Source organism: Physeter macrocephalus, chromosome 14, assembly GCF_002837175.3.
Source record: "Physeter macrocephalus isolate SW-GA chromosome 14, ASM283717v5, whole genome shotgun sequence".
NCBI classification, from domain to species: domain Eukaryota; kingdom Metazoa; phylum Chordata; class Mammalia; order Artiodactyla; family Physeteridae; genus Physeter; species Physeter macrocephalus.
The window spans coordinates 81,900,423-81,923,498 of NC_041227.1; the positions used below are offsets into that span (position 1 = coordinate 81,900,423).

At 61.2% G+C, this 23,076-nt stretch overlaps 2 protein-coding genes across 4 annotated transcripts in view; both read left to right on the plus strand.

Moving 5' to 3' along the window:
- The window catches only part of GID4 (GID complex subunit 4 homolog), a 16,955-nt gene extending 10,590 nt beyond the window's left edge, over positions 1–6,365 (plus strand). The window contains exons 4-6 of one of the 2 annotated variants that reach the window (XM_028499966.2): positions 581–682; positions 3,010–3,140; positions 5,516–6,365. In XM_028499966.2, the coding sequence (XP_028355767.1) occupies positions 581–682; positions 3,010–3,140; positions 5,516–5,579 (297 nt within the window). In that variant the 3' untranslated portion in view covers positions 5,580–6,365. Of the gene's footprint in view, positions 1–580; positions 683–3,009; positions 3,145–5,515 lie in introns of those variants that run through there. The other variant, XM_024127797.3, reaches the window with a different exon arrangement.
- Positions 6,366–14,528: 8,163 nt separating this feature from the next.
- The window catches only part of DRG2 (developmentally regulated GTP binding protein 2), a 14,803-nt gene continuing 6,255 nt past the window's right edge, over positions 14,529–23,076 (plus strand). For both annotated transcript variants that reach the window (XM_007121012.3, XM_028499965.2), the window contains exons 1-7: positions 14,529–14,690; positions 18,017–18,177; positions 19,709–19,798; positions 20,282–20,342; positions 21,757–21,847; positions 22,401–22,473; positions 22,590–22,680. In XM_007121012.3, coding sequence (XP_007121074.1) covers positions 14,627–14,690; positions 18,017–18,177; positions 19,709–19,798; positions 20,282–20,342; positions 21,757–21,847; positions 22,401–22,473; positions 22,590–22,680 — 631 coding nt within the window. In that variant the 5' untranslated portion in view covers positions 14,529–14,626. The remainder of the gene's footprint in view (positions 14,691–18,016; positions 18,178–19,708; positions 19,799–20,281; positions 20,343–21,756; positions 21,848–22,400; positions 22,474–22,589; positions 22,681–23,076) is intronic.

Sequence of the window (23,076 nt, forward strand, 5' to 3'; positions counted from 1 at the left end):
TTGGAAAAAACAAAAACAAAACATCTATAATGGCAAACACCTAAAGCTAAAGCAGGGTTTAACTTTTTCCTAAATCTCTTTTGGGTATACGTATTTTTTTTTTTTTTTTTAACAAAAACATGATCATAAGGTACAGCTTTGTTGCCGTAACCAAGAGTTACTTGTTTCTGGTCTCAACTAGCTGGCCCCAAGCCACCAGGCCACTGCGTTGTCAGGGGACCCCACTTTAGTAACCCCCCCCAACCCCGGCACTACAGGCTGGTTCAGCCTGAGTCTTTGCCCCCGTTGGTTGATGTACGGAGACCCCATCTCTGATCGTCCAGCTGCGTCTGTCTGGGGTAAGGTGTGAGAGAAGGCCCGGTGTTGCACCCATCCCCGTTCGGCGGCCTTTCCTGGGCCCGTTAACTAGGCAGGCGTAGGGTCCGGGCGTCTGCCCCAGGGTCCAGGCACCAGTGTGTGGGGTGACCAGACGCTCCCTGCCCACCAGCTGCCGCCTCGCCCTGGAGGGACCCCTGCACTGGCCCAGCACACCCGCCACCCCCGCTGTCCTTCATTCTCATTCTCTGCTTTTGGCTTTCAGGGCAAGTTTCTGGCTTTTTATCAGTATGCAAAATCGTTTAACTCAGACGACTTTGATTACGAAGAGCTGAAGGGTGGGGACTATGTCTTCATGAGGTGGAAGGTAAGGCGGCCCTGTGGGGCCTGCGGGGCCTGCGGTGGGAGGTAAGGCGGCCCGGCGGGGCCTGCGGGGCCTGCGGGGGCTGCGGGGCCGGCCCGGCGGGGCCTGCGGGGGGTGAGAGGGAAGGCGGGCCGGGGGGCCTGCGGGGCCTGCGGTGGGAGGTAAGGCGGCCCGGCGGGGCCTGCGGGGCCTGCGGTGGGAGGTAAGGCGGCCCGGCGGGGCCTGCGGGGCCTGCGGTGGGAGGTAAGGCGGCCCGGCGGGGCCTGCGGGGCCTGCGGTGGGAGGTAAGGCGGCCCGGCGGGGCCTGCGGGGCCTGCGGTGGGAGGTAAGGCGGCCCGGCGGGGCCTGCGGGGCCTGCGGTGGGAGGTAAGGCGGCCCGGCGGGGCCTGCGGGGCCTGCGGTGGGAGGTAAGGCGGCCCGGCGGGGCCTGCGGGGCCTGCGGTGGGAGGTAAGGCGGCCCGGCGGGGCCTGCGGGGCCTGCGGTGGGAGGTAAGGCGGCCCGGCGGGGCCTGCGGGGCCTGCGGTGGGAGGTAAGGCGGCCCGGCGGGGCCTGCGGGGCCTGCGGTGGGAGGTAAGGCGGCCCGGCGGGGCCTGCGGGGCCTGCGGTGGGAGGTAAGGCGGCCCGGCGGGGCCTGCGGGGCCTGCGGTGGGAGGTAAGGCGGCCCGGCGGGGCCTGCGGGGCCTGCGGTGGGAGGTAAGGCGGCCCGGCGGGGCCTGCGGGGCCTGCGGTGGGAGGTAAGGCGGCCCGGCGGGGCCTGCGGGGCCTGCGGTGGGAGGTAAGGCGGCCCGGCGGGGCCTGCGGGGCCTGCGGTGGGAGGTAAGGCGGCCCGGCGGGGCCTGCGGGGCCTGCGGTGGGAGGTAAGGCGGCCCGGCGGGGCCTGCGGGGCCTGCGGTGGGAGGTAAGGCGGCCCGGCGGGGCCTGCGGGGCCTGCGGTGGGAGGTAAGGCGGCCCGGCGGGGCCTGCGGGGCCTGCGGTGGGAGGTAAGGCGGCCCGGCGGGGCCTGCGGGGCCTGCGGTGGGAGGTAAGGCGGCCCGGCGGGGCCTGCGGGGCCTGCGGTGGGAGGTAAGGCGGCCCGGCGGGGCCTGCGGGGCCTGCGGTGGGAGGTAAGGCCGCCCGGCGGGGCCTGTGGGGCCTGCGGTGCTGCCCCGGGCTGCGCGGGGCCGCGCTCACTCTCCGTGTGGAGCAGGCGCGGCTCCCTACGCGGTCTTGTGTCCTCTCCCCTTGTTCTCTCCAGCGACCCTGCAGGCTGGGTCATCCCAAGTGTCCTGTGTACTCGGGAGACCCCCATCGTCTTAGCCCCTAAGTGCCCCCCCCACCCCCGGGCTGTGGGCTGTCACGGCGCCCTCGGCCCCTCCAGCTCCGGAAACCCGGGGCCGGGGACAGAGTTTGGGTTTTCCCGCAGCCCTTGAGAACCCCATCGGGCCGGGGTCGCTGGGTTGGCTCTGGTGCCCCCTGTGGTATTTCCTGGGTTAGAGCCACGGGGTACTGAATTCAGGAGGCGAGTGTGTGAGATCACTTCGAGAACCTACACCCACCACCGACCCCTCACCCCCAACCTGTAGGGAAAGGCCGCTTTATGGTGAAATCTCGCCAGCTTTCCTACAGACGAATCCTGTAGCACCCCCGTGCCCGGTCTGTGTTTCTGTGGTGAGAATTGGGCGGGGGCTTGGCACTGGCAGCAGACAGGCAGGTGCCAGGGGACAGCCTGAGCCCCGCCCCGCAGCCGGCCAACTAAATATCCCGCTAAAGGAAGTGTCGGGTGAGGCTCTACTTGAGAATTAATTTGGAAAACTTCACTTTCAGAGACTGGGGAAAGGGAAGGAGCCTTGCTTGGTTTCCAAGAGTTTCTCCCGCAGGGTGACTCCCCCGTGGGCCATCTAGGCCTCCCATGGCCCCTGACCTCGCCCCCCAGGGGGCCGGCTCTGCCTGGGGTCTGAGGAGGGCGGCACCGTTCTGACCACTGCTGATGGGGGGGGGTCCCCAGGGCGAGCGAGCTCCACCTGCCCTCGGGGTGAGGCCTGGGCCCTAGAAGTGACCCTCGGCTCTCGAGGTGACCGGGAGCCTAGCGACGGTTCCTGGGGTGCAGCAGAAGCATGAGTCAGCGGCTCAGGGGTGCGAAGGCTTTGACGTGCTCTCGAGGCGTGGGCACCACGGCGCCCGCTCTCGGCTCTGACCCCGGTGACCTCGACACGTGGTGGCCGTGTTCGCATGCTGAACATGCGAGTGGCTCGGGGGTTCACAGTCGCCTAGCAAGCCACCTGCAGGGGGGCAGGGAGGCCTGGGGGGCCGGAGCCTCCGGCGCTGACCCTCCATCCCCATCCACGTGCAGGAGCAGTTCCTGGTCCCGGACCACACGATCAAGGACATCAGTGGTGCTTCCTTTGCCGGCTTTTACTACATCTGCTTCCAGAAGTCGGCGGCCTCCATAGAGGGCTACTACTACCACAGGAGCTCGGAATGGTAAGGACCGGCCGCCGAGGCCTCATTTCTTGAGGGGCTCACTTCCGTCCATAGGGCAGAGTAAACAAGGCAAAAAAATGAAGTTCTGGGTACAGGAACTCATAGCTAAACGCTTTCAAGCAGCAAATGTTTTCAGCTATGTTTATCTCAATCTTGCAGGTCTTGTATTTATTCCTCACCAATTTAATCAGTAACTGAAGTGTCAGACCCCGCAGTGGACAGTGGGAACTTGGCTGTCAGCGGCCTTTTTAATTTTGTGCTCACGCCCCCGCCTGGTGCCGGCCCACCGGTGACCAGTGCCCGCGGGCATGGTCGGCCCTGCCGTGGGCCTCTGCCACGGTGACGGCCGCGTGCCACCCGAGGGCTGGCGTTTGCAACCTTTGCGGGCCTTCTTGTGGCTCTTTGAGCTTTTGTAAGTGCCCCGTTATCTCTGAAGGGCAGACGGTATCATGATATACCTGATTTCCTCCCTGAACGTGGAAATTATTTCCTTGCGACTTTTGCACACTTTGAAGGCTCCTGCGGGACGCTGCATGGGGCTACCCAGCGACAGCCGAGTGCCCAGGGCTCCAGGCAGCCCCGGCCTCTGTAGGAGCAGCTGCTGTTGGGGTATCAACACCTGTTCAGCTCTCAAATGGAGTTTTCAAAGCTTCTCCTATCCTTTTAAAAATACCCGCTTTACGGAGATACAGTTCACCTGCTGTGCAGTCCCCTCATTGAAGGCGTACGGCCCAGTTGGCTTTCGTGTTGACAGAGTTGTGCAGCCATCACTGCACTCAATTTCGGAAGGTTTTCGTCGGCACGAGAGGGAACCCTGTCCCGCTGAGCTGTCACCCTGCCTCCCCGCCCGCTCCAGCCCCAGGCAACCACTAACCTGCTCTCTCAGTACAGGTTTGCCCGTCCTGGACGCGTCATGCAAACGGGCCCGCGTACCGTGTGCCCTCTGTGTCTGGGCATCGGCTTTGAAGGGCCCCCGGTCGCGGTGTGTGTCAGTTCTTCGTCTTTATATTGCTGAGTGATTTCCCGTCGTGTGGATGGACCACCTTGTCTTTATCCGTTCATCGGTGGACGGACACGTGGGTCATTCCCACCTTCCGGCTGCGGTGGACGTGGGTGTGCAGGAGTCTGAGTCCCTGCTTTCAGTTCCTCTGGGCACGTAGCTGGGGTGGGGTTGCTGGGTCACGGGGTATTCTATGTTTCATTTTTCAGGGAACTGTTTCCCACGTGGGCTGCACCTTTTCACGTTCCCACCAGTGGTGCCCAAAGGTTCCACTTCTCCTGTTTCCCTTTGTCCTTCCCAACATTTAGGATTACAGCCATCCCACTGGGTGCAAAGGCCTAGGGTTAGGGTTCTGATGACTAATGCATCGTCTTTTCTTTTCCTTTTTTTTTTTTTTTTTTTGTCTACGTTGGGTCTTCATTGCGGCGCACGGGCTTTCTCTAGTTGCGGCGAGCGGGGGCTACTCTTGGCTGTGGTGCGCAGGCTTCTCATTGCGGTGGCTTCTCCTGCTGTGGAGCACGGGCTGTAGGTGCACGGGCTTCAGTAGTGTGGCACGCAGGCTCAGTAGTTGTGGCTCGCAGGCTCTAGAGCTCAGGCTCAGTAGCTGTGGTGCACGGGCTTAGTTGCTCCGCGGTATGTGGGATCTTCCCGGACCAGGGCTCGAACCCATGTCCCCCTGCACTGGCAGGCGGATTCTTAACCACTGCGCCACCAGGGAAGCCCCCATCGTCCCTTCTTGTTGATGTTTTGGGTAAGAGATAAACTGCTCTGTGCTGCCCCTCACTCTTCTGGGGGGGGCGGGGGGAGCCGACACACTGAGCGTCCCCGAGTGGGGAGTGTCCCGCCCTGTTTATCCTTCATCTGCTTCCCTCCTTGGAGCACCCGTCACGGGGACGCACACCCCGCAGAGCCCTCGGATGCTCTAATAGCCGCGTCTAGGGAGAAGGAAGATGAAGTCGCTAAGGTCGGGTGGGGGGGGGGGTGGCTCTGACGTCATCGATCCCAAGCTCTCCGGATCCGGATTCGTGCTCTGCAGATCGCACGGCTTCGGAGGGAAGCAGGGCGGTGGGGAGGGGTGGAGGGCCTGGTCTGCACCTTCCCCCAGAGGACTTGGCCTCCCCTTTCCTGAGACAGGCTGTCGTTGCTTCAGGATTGGAACAGGGCCTGCAAACAGCAGGTTTTCTGCGTAGTTCAGGGGATTAACCAGAGAAATGGAAACAAGGCCCAGCTCAGTTCCCCTGACGGAGTCTGAGATGAGCTTGCGTTTCATCTAGGCGTGGGCCCTGCGGGCGCCGGTGGGGCAGGTTCCACACCCTGTGCTGGCTTCCAGGATGTTCTGATGACTCCCCCCCCCACCCCCCTCTCCTCCCCACAGGTATCAGTCGCTCAATCTCACTCACGTTCCGGAACACAGCGCGCCCATCTACGAATTCCGGTGACAGCGGTCTGGGACAGCAACCAAATAAACTGAACTTGGCGAAAAAGAACTTTGCCGAGAAAACTGTGTACCTGCCGGAACCAGGAGAACGTGTGTTCCTGTTTCTTCACGAGCAGACTCGCATCAGAAAGCATGAACGTCAACCCACGGCATCTGAGGGGTGCGGCCAGCCGGCAAGGGCAGGTGGAGGGCGGCCTCGGTTCCTCTTCCCTCTCTGTGGCAGTTTGGTCTTAAGCTGTTTTGAAGCTACCGTAAATGCACTTTTCCTCCTGCACAGCTGACTTCTGTATCACTGAGACGCACCTCCCTTCCCCCACGCCTCCTCCAGCCCCGGCCCCCGCCGGCCGTCGTGCTCAGTGGACCCCCCCCGGGCCCCCGCCCCCCGGTTGCTTACTCTGGCAGCTCAAGGGAAGGCCGAGCCCGGCGGCCGTGCGCCCCGGAGCCGTGTGCGGGGAGGCGGCCGACCGCTCAGCGGGGTCGGGGCTCCGCCAGCCCTGGGATGCTCGCGCTGAGCCAGTCAGCGGCCGGCAGCCTCCCTGGGCCTGCCGTCCAGGTCACAGGATTTAAGGCTTCCAGATCCCTGGCAGGGACAGATTCCCGTCCTGCTCACTCAGCACGTTTGCTCCAAACTTTTGAACTTGAGGGCGATACTAAACTTAAAAGAAAAAAAAAAAAAAAAAAAAAGTTTTTTTATTACAAAATTATTTTTATGGTCCCTTTAACAAGGACCCTATGGCAAATGCACAATTATTCAGAATTACATTTTATCGTTTTCACATTGAAAACAGCAAATGTTGACTTAGTAGTTTTGATACCTATATCTATTTGTAAATGTATATTTAATCAGCCAGCAGTTTGAAACTGGTCACGTGGTACAGAAGTTTTGCAGCATTGCGTCGGTCACAGCGCTAAACGTGAGAGCCGCTTTGGGGGCCAGTTTAGCAACTGTGCGTCCCCCTTTCGCTACTCAGAGCAGCAGTGCTTCGTCGGGCAGAAGGGGCCGCTCTCCCCAAACCGCAGCTCAGCAGAGTTGGCGTGGGGGAGGGGTGGGAGCACCGAGCGCTCCCGAAGAGCCCGAGGCTCACGTGCCAAAGTGTGTGTCTGTGCGCGTGCGCGTGCAGCTGTGTCGTTTAAGCGTTTAGAAAGCTTCACGGCGTGGCAGCCGCTGTAGCCCGCAGACGTGGGCAGGGCTTGGGGGATTGGCGTTTGCTGGTGCTTTACAAGACTTGCTCAGAATACTGGAGGGAAAGCTTTAACAACGAGGTCGTGTTTTAACCCACGGGAGCAGAACCAACGCGAGGTGCGTGTCCACGGGCGGAGTAAGAAAGCACAAAGCCCTTCCGTCTAGGTGCGTGGTGGGGCAGTCTTTTATTCCCAAGAAGTGACTTTGGTTTATTGACGTACGTACTGTATGTTCCTGAGGTTGAGTGTCAGGAGAAGCCTTAAAGGAGAAGTGTTGGGGAAGGTGGTGGGTGGGTGTCAGGGCCGCCGGGCCGTGTGGTCTTGAAGCTCCTTGCAGGGATGCAAGCATCCACCTGGAAAGGCCAGGGCCTGGGGACCCTGGAAAGTTGCCTGGTGGCTGCAGTGGAGAGATGCTTCACGTCCGTCTCCAGAGATGAGTCAGAAACGTTTTCTGGATTTTAAAGCTCCCAAAGGCAGCCGAGTGGCTGGCTCTGGTCAGTCCCAGCTGGGGGCACAAGGCCTGGGCCAGCGCTGCAGGGCGTAACCAGCTCCTTGAAGGGTTCAGGTGCCACTCAGAATGCCGAGGGTGAGGTCCGCCGGGAGCCTGTCGGGGCCCGCGTGTGTGTCCTCCAGCGGGCAGGGCAGGGTGTCTGCGCGGCGCTGCTGCTCGGCTGCCCAGGCGGGCCGGCCTCTGCTGTGGGCTGGCTTCCTTGCTGAGCCAGGGGTCAAGTGCAGCGGTGTTTGGGGATGAAGAAGTGGTACCCTTTGCCAGCTCTTTGGGACACACCTGTGATGAAGATTGGCTCTCGTACAAACCTGTCTGTCGAGGATGCAGAAGGGGTGGTCTCCACATCCTCTGAGTAGCCCCCAGACCATCTGCCCTGACTTAGTTCCCGAAGGAGCCCGGGCGGCCATCCCCAGCCGAGGTTATTCTTTCCTGAGCCTTCTCGTAACCCACGTGCCTCTGCTTCTACGTGCAGCGTTTTTGGTTGACTCTTGTATTCATCAGCGAGCGGCGAGGGCAGACGCACACTCCCTGCCGCCTCCCCGACCCCATCCTCAGGCCTCGGCTCCTGCTGTGTTCAGATGCCCTCCACCCCGCACTCGCAGCCTCGCCACTCCTGCTGGTGTCGTCCCCTCCCACCCACCACCCATCCTTGCAGACTTGACGGCGTCTCGGCTGCGGTCCCACAGTAACTAAGCGACGCCTCCCGTGAAGCAGACGGTCCACCTGCCTGCTGGTTCTGTGGTGATGTGCGCAGCACAAACTCCAGGGGAGCAAAGGGGGCTTTTCAACGTCTTTTGCCTTCAGAAACAGGGAATTTATATTCTAAGGCCTTGAATTGATTTTTTTTTTCCTCATAAATAGTCAGATAAGCTAATTTTTAAAAAGAAACGCCATTGAGTATGTGCATTGTGGTTTAAAATTACTAACGCGTTCTGGGAAAGAAAAATAATATCTGATTTTGAATCTTACATGTTTTTAAAAATTAGATTTGAATGGGCAAAAAGTGAGTATTTTGTTTCTTTAGGGAGTACATGTGGAAAGGGTTTGAGGGTTTGGGACGGGAGAAGTATTTTGCAGAGCTATCTATGTCCAAATAATTTTTAAAAAATAATAAAGGTATTTAAGCAGTGGGTCTGTCCTATTTCTAAAGCAAAACGGTCCTGTTAGAAGAAACCAACCCCCTTTCTGGCCCTGTGGCTGTGGAGGTTTCTGGGCCCCCACAGGGAATTCCAACATGGGGGGGACATCTGCATGATGAGGGCTGAGGCCTGCAGGCTTGTGAGCTGGCCCGCAGAGCGGGGTTACCTGCTGGGTGATGTCGGGGTAGAGATGCCAGCCTGGTGCCTGGCTGGTGTGTGGACGGAGCCAGTGAGACTTCCTCCCCGTCCGGAACCTCAGAGCCCGGTAAATAAAGAGAAGGGACGGCGGTAGCCTCTCCCACGTCAGCGTTCACCTTCCCCAGGTGCGCTTGCTGTGTGCTGACCGCAGTCCTGGGTGCCTGTGACACGTCCACACGTGACGGACCCCGAGAATGGCCTATGTCCCAGCAGGGGGCTACATGGCGATGACACAGTAAAGACCCCGTATCTGTTAGATGGCGTTGAGGGACAAGCGTTACAGGGAAGGAGCAGGCAGAGCTGCGGCAGGCGGGGGTGCGCTGTGGGTTGCGCTGGTTGCAAAGACGGTCGGGTGACATCGAGCAAAGACCTGGAGGTGGGTGCGAGCCACGCAGACGTGTGGGGATGAGCCCTCCAGGCGGAGGGGACAGCGGGGTGGGGTGTGTAGGAGCCTCGGGCCCTGTGGGACCTTGTCGGTCGCTGTCAGGATCAGGACTCTGGCTTTACTCAGAGAGGAGAGGCGTCGGAGGATGTGGGAGGAGGCGGGATGGGACCCGATGCAGCTTTTAAAGGGTCTTCCCGGGTGGAGGGACTGAAGGGGCACGTGGAGACCAGTGAGGGCCCACTGCCGAGCTGGAGAGGCTAAAGCTGACAGACCGCCTGGGAAGTGTAACCGCGAGAGCCTTCCGGGGGGTCCGAGGCTTTTGGAAGAACCGGCAGCCTCTGTGTTAGCTGGGGTCACTGTCTCGTTGGTTCGCCGCCGACGTTTGATTCACGGAGGTGTCGGAGTGGAGACGTGGAGAGGTTTGCGTGGCTTACGTTTCTCAAGAGGAGGGAGCACGCCTGCCACGCGGGGCCGCGTGGGGAGCACCAGGTTTGGGGCAGAAGGTAAACAGAAACCAGGGTCTTTGTCGGGCTTTCCGAGGGAAGGGGGGGAGGAGGGGGGCAAACCGTGTAGGGCCGGCTAGTTGGAGTGATTCGGGCGGGCCTGGGGCATGAGGCTGCCTGGCCCTGGGCGGATCGGGCCCTGGGTAGTGGCTTGACAGCTGCCCGAGAAGGTATAGCAGCAGCGTGGGCTCCGGGACGGTGGCCTGTGTGGGAGAGCCACACGGGGGAGTGGGAGCCCTTGCCTCCCCTGAAAACGGGCTGGCTCGGGGGGGAGGGGGGCAGCAGCGATGCAGAAAATCAGAAGCTGTAATCGGCCCCGTGGTGAGCGGATGCCCAGCCGACGAATCCAGAATCGAAGAAAGCACAGAGCCATGACGGACAGCGGCTTCCGGGAAGATGCACCTGGACTGCGCTTTCGTCTCCGGCGCACGTGGCACAGGTGGGGGGTCCCGCCCCCTCCAGCCGTGGGCACCCGTGGCCACAGGCTGGTCCGGCTCTCACTGGGCCGCCCGCGATCGCCCTGGGCCCGTGAGGATCGGGCGGTGCGTTTCCGGCGGCCGGGTCTGGGGGGCGATGTTGCGCCCCGTACGCGTGGCCGCTCCCAGCTGGCTGGCGCCCAGGACGGCGGGTCATCGGGCGCAGCGGCCGACGGCGGAGGGGGTCTGAGGGGAGGGCATGGAGCTCGGTTTTGGACGCATTAAGCCTGAGGGAGATACAAGTTAGACTCCAAGTGGTGGTGGCCGTGCGGCCCTGAAATTCAGGAGGAAGGTCCGGACTGGAGATGAGGATGGAGAGCCGTCAGCATCTAGACAGGGTGTTTAAAACCACGAGACGGGGGTGCTCACGGGTGTGAGGAGGATCCGCGGTGGAAGCAGAGGATGGCGGGGAGGCCAGGGAGCTGGGGTCCTGCGGGCCGCGGGGCGGCAGGGCCTTCGGGAGAGGGAGGGACCCGCTGTGTCCATGACACTCGGGGCCGACCATGCGTCCAGCCGCGGGAAGGTCACTTCTGACCTTGAGGGAGCGGCTTGCACGGACTGGTAGAGGCCAGTGGGAATCAGAGCAAGCGTGGGAGGGAAGGAACGTGCTCAGCAGGTTTTGCGGGCAAGTTATCTCACACCGTCATACGTGATGAGGGTTTTTTAAAATTGCGGTAGAATATTCACAGTATACATTTACCATTCTGGTCACTTTGAAGTGTACAATTCAGTGGCATTAAGCACATTCATCGTGTTGTACACCCATCACCTCCATCATCTCTGGAACTTTTCCATCTTCCCAAAGTGGAGCTCAGTCCCCCATTAGACACCGACTCCCCGCCCTCGGCCCCTGGCACCCACCCTTCTGCTTTCCATCTCTGTGGACCTGACGGCTCCAGGGACCTCATGTAAGTGGAATTGCAGTGTCTGTCCTTTGGGGACCGGCCTGTTTCACTTCACATGGGTCAGAATTTCCTTCCTTTTTAAGGCTGAATAATATTCCATTATATGTATAGGCCGCCTTTTGTTTATCCGTTCATCCGTCAGCAGACACTTGGGTTACTCCCAGTTTTGGGGCATTGCAAGTAATGAACATGGGTGTACAAATTCCTCTTCAAGTCTCTGCTTTCACTTTTGGATACGTACTCAGAAGTGGAATTGCCAGATCATATGGTAGTTCTATTTTTAATTTTTGAGGAACCCGCATACTGTTTTCCATAGTTGGCTGCACCATTTTATATTCCCAGCAACAGTGCACAAGGGTTCCACTTTCTCCGTGTTCTCACCAACACTTCTTCTCGCTCGCTCTCGCCATCTCTCTCTCTCTCTCTCTCTCTGTCTCTCTCTCTCTCTATATATATATATAAAATACACACACATACACACCCCGTCCTAATGGGTGTGAGGCGTTATCTCATTGTGGTTTTTTTTTTTTTTTGCGGTACGCGGGCCTCTCACCGTTGTGGCCTCTCCCGTTGCGGAGCACAGGCTCCGGACGCGCAGGCCCAGCGGCCGTGGCTCACGGGCCCAGCCGCTCCGCGGCACGTGGGATCTTCCCGGACCGGGGCGCGAACCCGCGTCCCCTGCATCGGCAGGCGGACTCTCGACCGCTGCGCCACCAGGGAAGCCCCCTCATTGTGGTTTTGATTTGCATTTCCCTAATGACTAGTGACGTGGAACAGCTTTCCACGTGCTTTTGGCCATCCACATATGTTCTCTGGAGAAATGTCTACTCAAGTCCTTCATCCATTTTAAAAATCAGGTTGTTGTGTCACTGTTGAGTGATGGCTTCTTTATATATTCTGGGTATTAACCCCTTATCCAGTATATGGTTTGCAGATATTTCTCCCATTCCGTGGGTTTCCTTTTCACTCTGTTGATAGTATCCTTTGATGCGCAAATCAAATATTTTACAGTTCCAGTAGCGGCCACTTCAGAAGTTTGTAAACTCTTACTCAGAGATTCCTCGGGTGACATGAACACGCGAGGTTGGTAGTTGGCTTCCCAGGTTTGGGTTTGGAGGACCCAGACCTTCCAAGCAGGAAAGGCCCCGTTGCCTAGAAAACGCTTGCTATTTAGTTCTTCTCCCTTGACCCTGGGAGTAGGCCTGATTTCACAACATTTACGAAGAAACAGACCCCCGGGGATTGCGAGTGAAGCAGACACAACAGCAGAGATGCCAGGACTCTTGAAAGGTGAGTCACGTTCCAGGACATTTCCACCTCCCCAAATGTAAACGGGTAGTGAACACGCCTCCGTGGGCACAAGGGTGGTAGCAGTCAAAGCGGGGAGCCGCGTCTTGGGGAAGAGAGAGGACCTTCCCCCCGCGCCGGGCCAGGGCTCCACGCTTGCCTGGACTGCCCAGTTCCTAGAGGCTTTCACCTCCCATCTTCTCTGAACTTCACTGAGCCCACAGACATAGATGTTCTGCCTGTTACCCTGGGGTCCCTGGACTTCATATCTCAGCCCTGCCGTGAATAGCTTGAGCCGCTGGGCCAGGCACTTTGCATGGCTTGTAACCTTGCTTTGTCAGAGGAGGAGGAGAGCCGCAAGATGGAGTTTACGACACCCCTGTCCAACCTGGAGCCTGGTGCATAATAGGCGTTTGGTAAACGTGGGCTGAGTCTGGGGAGGATGTGACACCCCCGGAGGACACGTGACTGACAGTGGCTCTGGCATTCAAGGAGGACTTTTGAACTAGCAAACTTTATCTATTATTTCATTTTTAGAGCAACCGTGTTATCCCCATTTTCAGGGTGTAGAAACAGGCTCAGAGAGGTTAAGAAATTTGACCAAGCGCACACAGTTATGAACCTTGGATCTGAACACAGCGTGATTTGCAATGACCTGCTCCCTACTCCCAACTTTGTATTAAAAACATGCAGGAAAGTTCAAAGAATAATTCATACACACACACACACACACCCTTCCCCCAGGTTCAACAAGTGTGAACATAATGCCACATTTCCTTCACGCTTTCTCTGAATATATATACATACACACACACGTACTTGAAAGTAAGGTATAGACATCATGACCTTTTACCCCTGTTGTGGACTGAATGTTTGTGTCACCTCCCCAAATTCATATGTTGATGCCCTAGCCCCCAGTGTGATGGTATTTGGAGATGGGCCTTTGGGAGGTTTTGGGGGTCAACTGAGGTCATAAGAGGGGGCTTCTCCTAATGGGATCAGTGCCTTTATAAGAAGAATCACCAGCGAGTTCTCTCTCTGTCTCTCTTTCCCCCTGCGCACACTCCCCGAGGAAAGGCCACGTAAGGATGTGGCAAGAAGGCGGCGGTTTGTAAGGCAGGAATGGGACTTGCGCCAGAACCCAACCATTCTGGCAACCCTGATGCGGGACTTGCAGCCTCCAGAACTGTAAGCAAATTAAATTCTTTTGTTTAAGTGAATGGTATTTTGTTATGGAAGCCTGAGCAGACAAAGACAACACCCGAACACCACTACGTGCCTCTGCTAAGAATAAAGAAAATCTCCTACGTAATTACACCCAAGAAAATTAGCAATAACTCTGGAATAGCTAATATTCTATCCCAAGTCAGATTTTTCCCAATTGTCCTAAGAATGTCTTCTCATAACTGCTTTTTAAATTTTCAACCAGACGGGACTTCCCTGGTGGCACAGTGGTTAAGAATCCGCCTGCCAGTGCAGGGGACACGGGTTCGAGCCCCGGTCCGGGAAGAGCCCACGTGCCGCGGAGCAGCCAAGCCCGTGCGCCACAACTACTGAGCCTGCGCTCTAGAGCCCGCGAGCCACAACTACTGAGCCCACGGGCCACAACTACGGAAGCCTGCGCGCCCAGAGCCCGTGCTCCGCGACAAGAGAAGCCACCGCAATGAGAAGCCAGCTCGCCACAACTAGAGAAAGCCCGCACGCAGCAACGAAGACCCAACACAGCCAAAAATAAATAAATACGTTAAAAAAAAATTTTCAACCAGAATCCAGGCAAGGTCCACACATTGTATTTAACATCTCTTAATCTAGAACAATCCTTCCCCCACCGCCAGCCCCTCCACCTACATCACTGACAATTCTGAAGACAGGCCACTTGTCCCATAAAATGTACCACTTTCTAGATTTGTCTGATGTGTCCTCGGGTCTAAATTCAGACACAGTATTTTTTGGCAAGAATTCCGCATAACAGACGCTGTCTATACTGCGTCCTATCAGGAGGCATCTGTTGGCAGGTAGTAAGGCTAGGTTGGGGACCCGCATTTCACCTCCACACAAAATAAGCCACCAGACGTTCAGCTCAGCGCCTTTTCTTTACACCAGCAAAGTCGGCTGCCTGGGGACCCGCAGTGCGGGGTACACCGCGGGAGGGGCCCTTTGGGTCTCCCACGACTCGCTCCTGCACATCTTCGCCGGGCCTCGCCCGCTCCGGCCTGGCCACGCACCGGCCCGGCCCGGCCCATCCCCACCCCTCCCCAGCCCCGCCGGCCCAGCGGGCGGAACCAATAGCGTCCGGTACCGCGCTCAACGTCGCCCGGCCGGACTCTGAATCCCGGCGCACCGGGCGCACGCGGACGCCGTTCTTGGTGGGTTTCCGGCGCACGCTGATCTGCCGCCGCCGCCGGGCCGGAGTTCGCGGAGCCGCTGCAGTCTGTCTCGCCTGTGCGCCTGGTTCAGCTGCTGCCATGGGGATCCTGGAGAAGATCTCCGAGATCGAGAAGGAGATCGCCCGCACGCAGAAGAACAAGGGTGAGGGCCGGCCCGGCGGGGCGTCTGCGGCGGGCAGGGGGTGCTGCCGGAGCCGGAGGGGCCGGGCGGGATCCCGAGGGCGCGGATCAGGGCTAGACCAGGGGGCCGAGAAGAGAACCCCAGCATACGGAGCAAGCATCCGACCCGGAGAGGCGGGGTCGGGGTTCGAATCCGGGTCTCCTGGCTGTCGGGCCTGGTGGATTGGCGCTCTGCTCCTTTGTGGGGGGAAGTCCAGGAGGAGACCCCACACACAGGTACAGCCTCGCCAGCTGCCCGGAGCCCCTCGGTGGGGTGGAGGCAGTCAGGACTTGAGTCTGGCGGACCTGGGTTTGGACCCCGGCTCCACCTCGTACCTGCTGTGAAAGCTTGGGAAGTCACCTCACCTGTTTGAGCCTCAGTGTCCTCCTCTGCAAATGAGGGTAATAACCCCGTGCCCCCTCTTAGCTCACAGCTAAGTTAAACCAGATTCTGTTTGCAAAGCACTCGACTCATGTGAGCACCCGGTATTAAAGTGAATCCCGCAGCGTAGGTAGCACTTGATGAAGCATCAGATCTGGGCGCAGACTGTAAGGGCTGCGGGAGCTCAGAGGAGAGGAGCAGTGAGGAGAGGAGACCGGTGACACCCAAAAAGGCTTCCAGGAGGAGGTGGGACTTGAGCTGGTTGAGGGGAGGGGATTCCAGGAGAGGGGCACTGCTGAGGCAAAGACCCGGGAGCTGAGGTGAGCACGGCGTGTTCATAGGAGAGTGAGGAGAAGAGTCTAGATGAGAAGGAGGGTCTGGAGTAGTGGGAGATGTGGTTGGCTGTGGTGGGCGAGGCCCAGTGTCTGACCAGCCCTGCTGTGGGGTTGCAGGAGCAGGAAGCAAGCCGGTGGTTGGTCTCAGTGTCTGTCCTCCCTTGGCTGTGAAGTTGGGGGGCTTCCTTCGCTCTCATTCTGTAAATACTCGGGGAACCCTTACTAGGTGCCAGGCACTGCGGTTAAAGCAGTGAACAGCCGGCACATCCTTGCCCGCATGGAGCTGACCTTTCAGTGGACCATCTGTAAACTGGTAGCTGAATACACAAGATAATTTCGGCCAATAATGAACGCTGTGGAGACAAACTAGGGTGATGTAGCAAGCGTGTCGGGGTAGGGGCTGGGGCTACTAAGGTCGGATGATCAGAGGAGGCCACCACGAGGTGGGGACGTTTGAGCTGAGACCAGAATGAGAAGAAGGAACCAGCCATGCAAAGACCTGGGGAGAGACTGTTCCTGGCAGAGGAAACAGCTGGTGCAGAGGCCCTGAGGCAAGAATGAACTTGGCTTGTTGAAGGAGCTGAAGGTCTGGGGCTGGAGTGCAGGATGGAAAAGGAGTGGGCCAGTCGTGTAGGCCTTGTAGGTCATGCGAAAGAGTCCAGGTTGTGTTCTAAGGGCAGTGGAAGCTAGTGGAGGGTGTTAAGCAGCAGAGACTTCTGTTTTAAAAGTTCCCCCTGGCTGCCCTGCGGAGTATCATCCATGGGGCTCAAGGAAAGTAGCGGGGAGGCTTGAGATGCTGCCGCTTTGGCAGTGGTCCAGGAGGGGATGTAAAGGTGATTAAGGGACCAAGACCTAGTCCTTCCCTTCAGAGATGCTCAGAGTCTCATGCGCTGGGGTGACAGAAAGGACCACGTGAACCTGACTTGCTGAGCCTGTCCTTGACCACTTCGCACTGCCCTCAATTCACTCATCCGCTTACCAAAACACTTCCTGAGCACCACACCGGAAGCTGAGGATCCTGCCCTTCTGGAGGGAGGGAAGCAAAGAAACAAGATTCAGTTGTCCCTCGGTATGGGGGAGGGGGGGATTGGTTCCGGGACCCACCGCAGATCCCACGATCTGAGAATGCCACATCCGATAGCCAGCCCTCCACGTCCACGGTTCCGCATCCACAGATTCAGTCAACCGCGGACCACGCAGCAGTGTGATATCACTGAAAAAAATTCCCGTACAAGTGGACGCGTGCAGTTCAAACCCGTGTTATTCCAGGGTCGGCTCCAGTTTCAAGTGGTGCTGAGAAGCCATGAAGGCCACAGATGGGACCAGCGAGGGGCCTGGTGGGGGGCGGTTACTGCAGACGGTAACAAGAACCAGCTTGTACTGAGAGCTTCCTATGTGCCCGTCTTTGCTCCCAGAGCTTTCTTTAATTACAGAAACCTGCTGCAGTAGTTATCACTGCTAACATCCCTATCCTGCAGATTAAGAAACTGATGCACAAGGAGGTTAAGTAACTTTTCCAAAGTAAAATGGCCCGTAATTTCAGGATGGAATTCCAACACAGGCTCTTAAAGCTGTGCGTGACTGGGCAGGGGAGGCCTCTTTGAAGAGGTGACATTGGGCTGAGAAGGAGCCAGCCTTGGGAAGATGAGGTTGAAATGGGGTAGCAAGTGCAAAGGTCCTGTGGGGAGAATGGGCGGCTGGACTGTGCGAATGAGAGGGACGGTGGTGGAGACGGGAAGCGGCCAGGCGGTCACCTGAGCGCGGCAACAGGACACGTAGCTGAGGGCCTGTCCCCCCTCTGCCGCCCTGCAAACGCAGCTCCCCGGCAGTCGTGTGACTCACGTACGTGAGAATTTGGAAAAAATCGGTATCAAGGAGGCGAAAAAGGAAAGTAACTTATAATTAAAATAGGGTTTACTTCAATAAGTGAACGTAGGGGCACAGCCAAGATGCAGTGGAGTTACAAGGAGGCGGTGAGGTGTTTGCACCTCTGGGCAGAATCACTGGGCATGTGGCAGCCACAGTGCGGACGGTCCAGGTGTGTCGTGTGGGTGACCCACGTCCCCTACACGAGGCCTCCCTGTTGGCAGCCTGGGGTCCCAAGCAGGCAAGCCCGTCTAGGTAAAGTTTCAAACAAAACATGCCACCGTCTTCCCTCAGCATACACAGTAGCTCCACTCCTGGGAATGTCAGTGTCTGTTAACGCTGTAAAAATGCCCTGTGAGGCCCTGGGCCCCAGAGATCCTACTCCAGGCTCCCTCTGTGGCCCTGCGACACGGGACAGTTCTTGGCTCTGCTGGTCTGACTTACACCCTGGAGAGCTGCGGGCTTCCCCGGCTCCTGCCTGATAAGTGCCCGTGAAGACTGCACCACCGCTTCACCATCGCAGCGACACCTGAAAACGCCCTCCGGGATGCTCCCAGGAGTGGTGCCGCCCTGGCTGAGAAGCACTGACATTGGGTCGTGTCTGTCTGTCGGTTGCTGTCTGGCTCTGAGGGTCCCGGCCAGCATTCGGTTGCGTGTATTTGGTTGCGTACGGGACCCTCCCAACCCGCCCGGGACACTCACCTTCCATCTTGTGTCGTCTGCTAGCCACCGAGTATCACCTGGGCCTGCTGAAAGCAAAACTCGCCAAGTATCGGGCCCAGCTCCTGGAACCCTCCAAATCGTCCTCGTCCAAAGGCGAGGGCTTCGACGTCATGAAGTCGGGCGACGCCCGCGTGGCGCTGATCGGCTTCCCGTCTGTGGGTAAGGTCAGTGATGGGCACCGCGGGCCTCGGGGAGGAAGGTGGCTGGTCTCCGCCCTGCCGCGGCCGCGCCCCTCCCTCCTCTCTGAGCCGGCTCCAGGGCGCCGCAGACCCAGCCTCCCCGGGCCCGCCGGGGCCTCTCCAGCTGGAGCGGCCCCGCTGGCCTCTGCCTCGTCTCCGAGCACACACGTTCGCTGAGTGTGCGCCTCGTGCCGGGCCCGTTCCGCCCCCGCCCGCTCAGCCCCGAGCTCGCGGAGGAGAGGGGAAGGCAGGCCCGTGGAGCGGGGCGGCTGCCCTGTGAGCAGAGCCCCGGGGAGGGGACCTCGAGGCGGAGGCCGTCGGGGAGCGGGGGTGGCGGGGCGCCCTGAACTGACCGGGCGTGACCCCCGGGCGGCCGGCGAGCACAGCCAGGCCTTGACTCCTAGGGTGCCGCCGTGGATTCGCTCGTTTAGCCTTTTTTGCGATCTTCCTTTCCAGCCTGCAAGGCCTCTCTCCCGGGTGAGAAGCCCAGGCCAGGGGGAGCCACTCTCGTGACCGAGAGCTGTGCCCTTGGGGTCTGGGCCCTGTTGGGAATCCGTCCTCTCCGAGCACAGGAGGGCACGGGCCGCCCTCCTGCAGGGGCCAGACAGGTTCGGGGGTGTCCCGCAGGTTGGCCTCTGACAACCATGGCTCTCAGGGCCACCCGTCTGGCCACACCTGTCTACCCCACCAGGTTTTTACGTTTCCTCAAGTTTCCAAGAGGCCCTCTGGGCAGAGACTTTGTGATCTGAGGCTTGTGATTCTTTCACGAGCCCTGTTTTGGGTTCCAGGGGCCTGAGGGCGTGTGAGCGAGCTGTCCCCCGGCTTCCTGCTGGCTAGGATGGGGGCGCCGGGCCGGGCTGGGCTGCCCTCCTGGCACTGCCCGCCGCTTTGCTGGCCTCTGGGCCACAGCGTCCATCACCGTGGTTGCTGCGCTCCCGCAGCCTTGTCACCTCCGTCACGAGGTCGGGACCGGGACGAGGTCCCGGGTCCCCAGCAGAAGCAGGAGCGAAGGCCGGGTCGCTCAGTCCCGGCCGGGTGCGGCCCCACTCCCACCGTGGGCCAGCCGCGAGGTCCCGTCCGGAGCCTTCCCCGCTCCCCTCCCTCCCTCCCTCGCAGCCGCGCGCCACCGGCCGGCCGCGCTCTCAGGCGGGAGGGTCCCTGCCTCCTTGCCCTCCTGGGAGCAGCAGCTGTGTGCCGTGGGACCGACACCTGCTCCAGGTTCTCTGGGCCCAGAAGGGTCTGGAGGTTCCGTGGAGCCGGGGTGGGCCCCAGCGTAGCGGGGGAGCCCCCTTAGGAACCAGCTCCCTGGGTCCACCCGAGACAGGCCCGAGGCCTCAGGCACAGGGCGGCCCTGTGGTGCTGAGCCCCCCAGGCAGGGCCAGAGGTGACTTTTCCAGCTGTTCTCATCACACCCCAGCCGGGGGGATGGGGGTCTCCCGGCGTCGCAGGCTCCCACCCCTGGGCTTCTCCTGGAGGTGGGGCAGGACCCCCGCTGCAACGACCTGCTTTCTCCCAGTCCACCTTCCTGAGCCTGATGACCTCCACGGCCAGTGAGGCTGCGTCCTACGAGTTCACAACCCTGACCTGCATCCCTGGGGTCATTGAAGTAAGTCGGGGTTTGCCGGATCCCAGGAGGGGGGGTGAGCGCGCGCGCGTGCGTGCCTGTGTTGGGGCTGCCGGGCCCCCAGGGACGCCTGGCCCGTCCTGCCATCCTGGCTGGTTCCGAGAGTCCGCCAGCAGGCACAGCTCCCCCCGGTGCCCCCCTGTGCCCCGCTGCCCTGTACCGCCCCGCCTCGGGTCACCCGTGGCCGGCCGGCTCCTTCTGTTCCCCGAGAAGCTTTGGAGCCTCGGGCAGCTGGGGTTCTGTGGCCTTGGGCCTCCCACCGTGAGGTCGTTTCCTTGTGAAGGGCTCTTACCGTCGGCAGTGGCTGCCGGGGGCTTATAAAAACTCCCGCCCTCCAGGCGGCCCCTCGGCTCGCGGGACATGGTCTGCACCAGGCTGGCTGGGGTGGGGACGCGGCTCGGACTTGGCCCGGGAGGCCCCTTCGCGGCCCGCCGGCCCCGCCTTACCTCCTTTCCTGCATCCTAGTACAAAGGCGCCAACATCCAGCTCCTGGACCTTCCCGGGATCATCGAAGGCGCAGCACAAGGTGGGAGGGGGAGCAGGTGGGAGGGGCGGGGTGGAGCCCAGGCCCCGCTGTGGGCGCCTGTGGACGGTTGACGGGAGGGTTGGGCTCACAGCCCCTCCCAGGGCCCGGTGCTCTGTTCCCGAGGGACTCTGGCCTCAGAGCTGAGGGGACCGAGGCCCAGGAGGTGAGTGACTTGCCCAGGGTCGCACGGCTCACCAGGCGGCTTTGGTTCCCACGTCCAGTGCGTGGTGGACCCCGCCAGGGATGGGCGCGTGGCAGCGGAGCCCTAGTCCTGGAGCCCTGTTCTCCGAGGTGGGACACGCCCTCAGCTTTGGGGGCAGGTGGCTGCCCGCTGGGGTCGTCCCTCCCTTGCCAGGTGCCAGCTCCGTGCGGACCGTTGGCTCCCTTCATCCTCGGACACCCCTGTGACTGAGCGAGTGTCGTCATTTCCTTCTCACGGCCGGGAGGAGCGCGGGACGGACGGCTGAGCGTCTGCCCTGAACGACCGTGCGCCTGTGGGGTGCGGGACTGGAGTTGAGCCTCCTCCCGGGGGTCCCCGGCCCGCCGCCCTTATCAGGGCGAGCTCCTGCCTGCTTGGATTGGCGCGGGGAGCGATGGTGGCCCCCAGGACCCTGCCCTCCCAGCCAGCAGGAGGAGGCCTGGCCCCCGCGGGGAGGCTCGCCCGCTGCGGTCAGGAGGCCCCTGGATCCCCCCGGGCCCCCCGCCGTGACCTCAGTCCCCACGTGGCTGTGCGCCCTTGGCCTGGCGCCTGCCTTCTCTGGTTGTCTGACGGCAGGAGGAGGCCTGGCCCCCGTGGGGAGGCTCACCCGCTGTGGTCAGGAGGCCCCTGGAGACCCCCGGGCCCCCCGCCGTGACCTCAGTCCCCAGGTGGCTGTGCGCCCTTGGCCTGGCGCCTGCCTTCTCTGGTTGTCTGACGGCAGGGTCTGACCTTGGTGGCGCCTCTACCGCCCCTCCCCCCGTGCCGTCTGCTGCTTCCTCTCTGTAACCCTTGTTCCGCGAGGGGCGGACCCGTCACATCCCGGAACCACATAGCTTTGTGGTCTTGGGCGGGTGGTTGAGTGTTTCTAAGCCAGGCCTCGGTTTTCTCGTGTCTGCAACAGGCAGATAACACCGACTGCCCCGCGTGGCTCTGCGGGTTGAGTGAGCAGGTGGTGGAGGGGCACCCAGCTCAGGGCCCACGGAGCGGGGGGCGGGGGCAGCGGGGGGCGCTTTTCCTCCCCAGGCGCTGGTGTCGGGGTTCCCCCTAAAACACATCTCCTCGAGTAAGACAGGGCTCAAGAGAAGCGCCAGCCCGGGGTGGCACGGGGCAGGGTCCGTGCGGGTCTGTACGGGGCAGGAGTCTATGGGCTGGGGGCGGGGCGTCCCGCGGCCCTGCCCATGTCACCGTGTAACCACGTTCCTCCCTCCTGACCAGGGAAGGGCCGTGGCCGGCAGGTGATCGCCGTGGCACGCACAGCCGACGTCGTCATCATGATGCTGGACGCCACCAAGGGAGAGGTGCAGAGGTCCGCAGTTGGGACGGGGCAGGCTGACACGCCCGGCAAGGCCCTGCGGGGGGAGCGGGACGCTGCGGCTACCGCCCGTGTGTCCCTGAGCTCGTGGCGGGTGGTTCCAGGGGTGCTTGGCGCTCTGCCACGTGGAGGCAGTGGCAAGACCGCCCACGGCTACGCCCGGTGCCGGCGGCCTGGGGCGCCTCCCCAGAGGCCTGTGTCTGGGGGATGGGGCTGTGCCGTGCCACCCTGGCTCCGGCTCCTGCCTGTGGGGGCCTGGGGGCCCCGTTGCTGCCCAGCGTCTGCCAGGAGCCCGGCCCCAAACAGCAGAGCCTTGCTCACGCCCCGGCCTGCGGCTGAGGGCACGGCAGGCCTATCTGCACGCTGGCCGCACACCAGGCGATCTCCCCTCGGACCGGCCAGAGGGTCTGGGGCTCCGCCTCAGCACCTGTGGTTGCCGGGAGGGGACGTTCAGCGGCCGGTGGCGGGTGCGGGGGGGCCGGCCGTGGAGAGTGGCGGCCGCACGGCCTGCCCCGGGCACCTGTGAAGGCCACGGGGGCTCCACCAGGTCCCTGCTGGAGAAGGAGCTGGGGTCGGTCGGCATCCGCCTCAACAAGCACAAGCCCAACATCTACTTCAAGGTGAGGCCCCGGCTTCTGAGCCTCGGCAAGGGGGTGGGACCGGCCGTGGCCGCGGCGTGAGGGCTGCGGGCTGCAGCTGCCGCTCCCTCAGCATCCCCGCTCCCTCTCTCCTCCAGCCCAAGAAAGGAGGCGGCATCTCCTTCAACTCGACGGTCACGCTGACCCAGTGCTCAGAGAAGCTGGTGCAGCTGATCCTGCACGAGTATAGCATCCTTCCCGGAGGTGCGAGAGGGGGGCCGTGGCCCTCGCGCAGCGGAGGCCCGCGTGACGCAGACTGCCCACACCACCCAGCTCGGTCCAAGCCGCAGGAAGGCTGAGGCCAGCTCACACGGGGCCCTTCTGTCCCCTTGGCCTCACGCTCCCCAAGCTTCAGGCTGGCCGCGCCGCGGCCGTGCACTCCTGGCCCCTTGCAGGGTACGAGGCCGGTCACGTGTGGAAGGAAGATGAGACGGCGAGGGACGGGGCCTCCTGGCCTGGGGAGGCCTCGGGGAGACCCCGGGGGCGGGGTGTGGCCAGGCTGGGGGCGGGGGTTGGAGCGGAGGCGGGGCGGCCGCGGGGCGGTGGGGGGGGGCTCGCGGCGTAGGGGGGCGGGGCCAGCGCTCC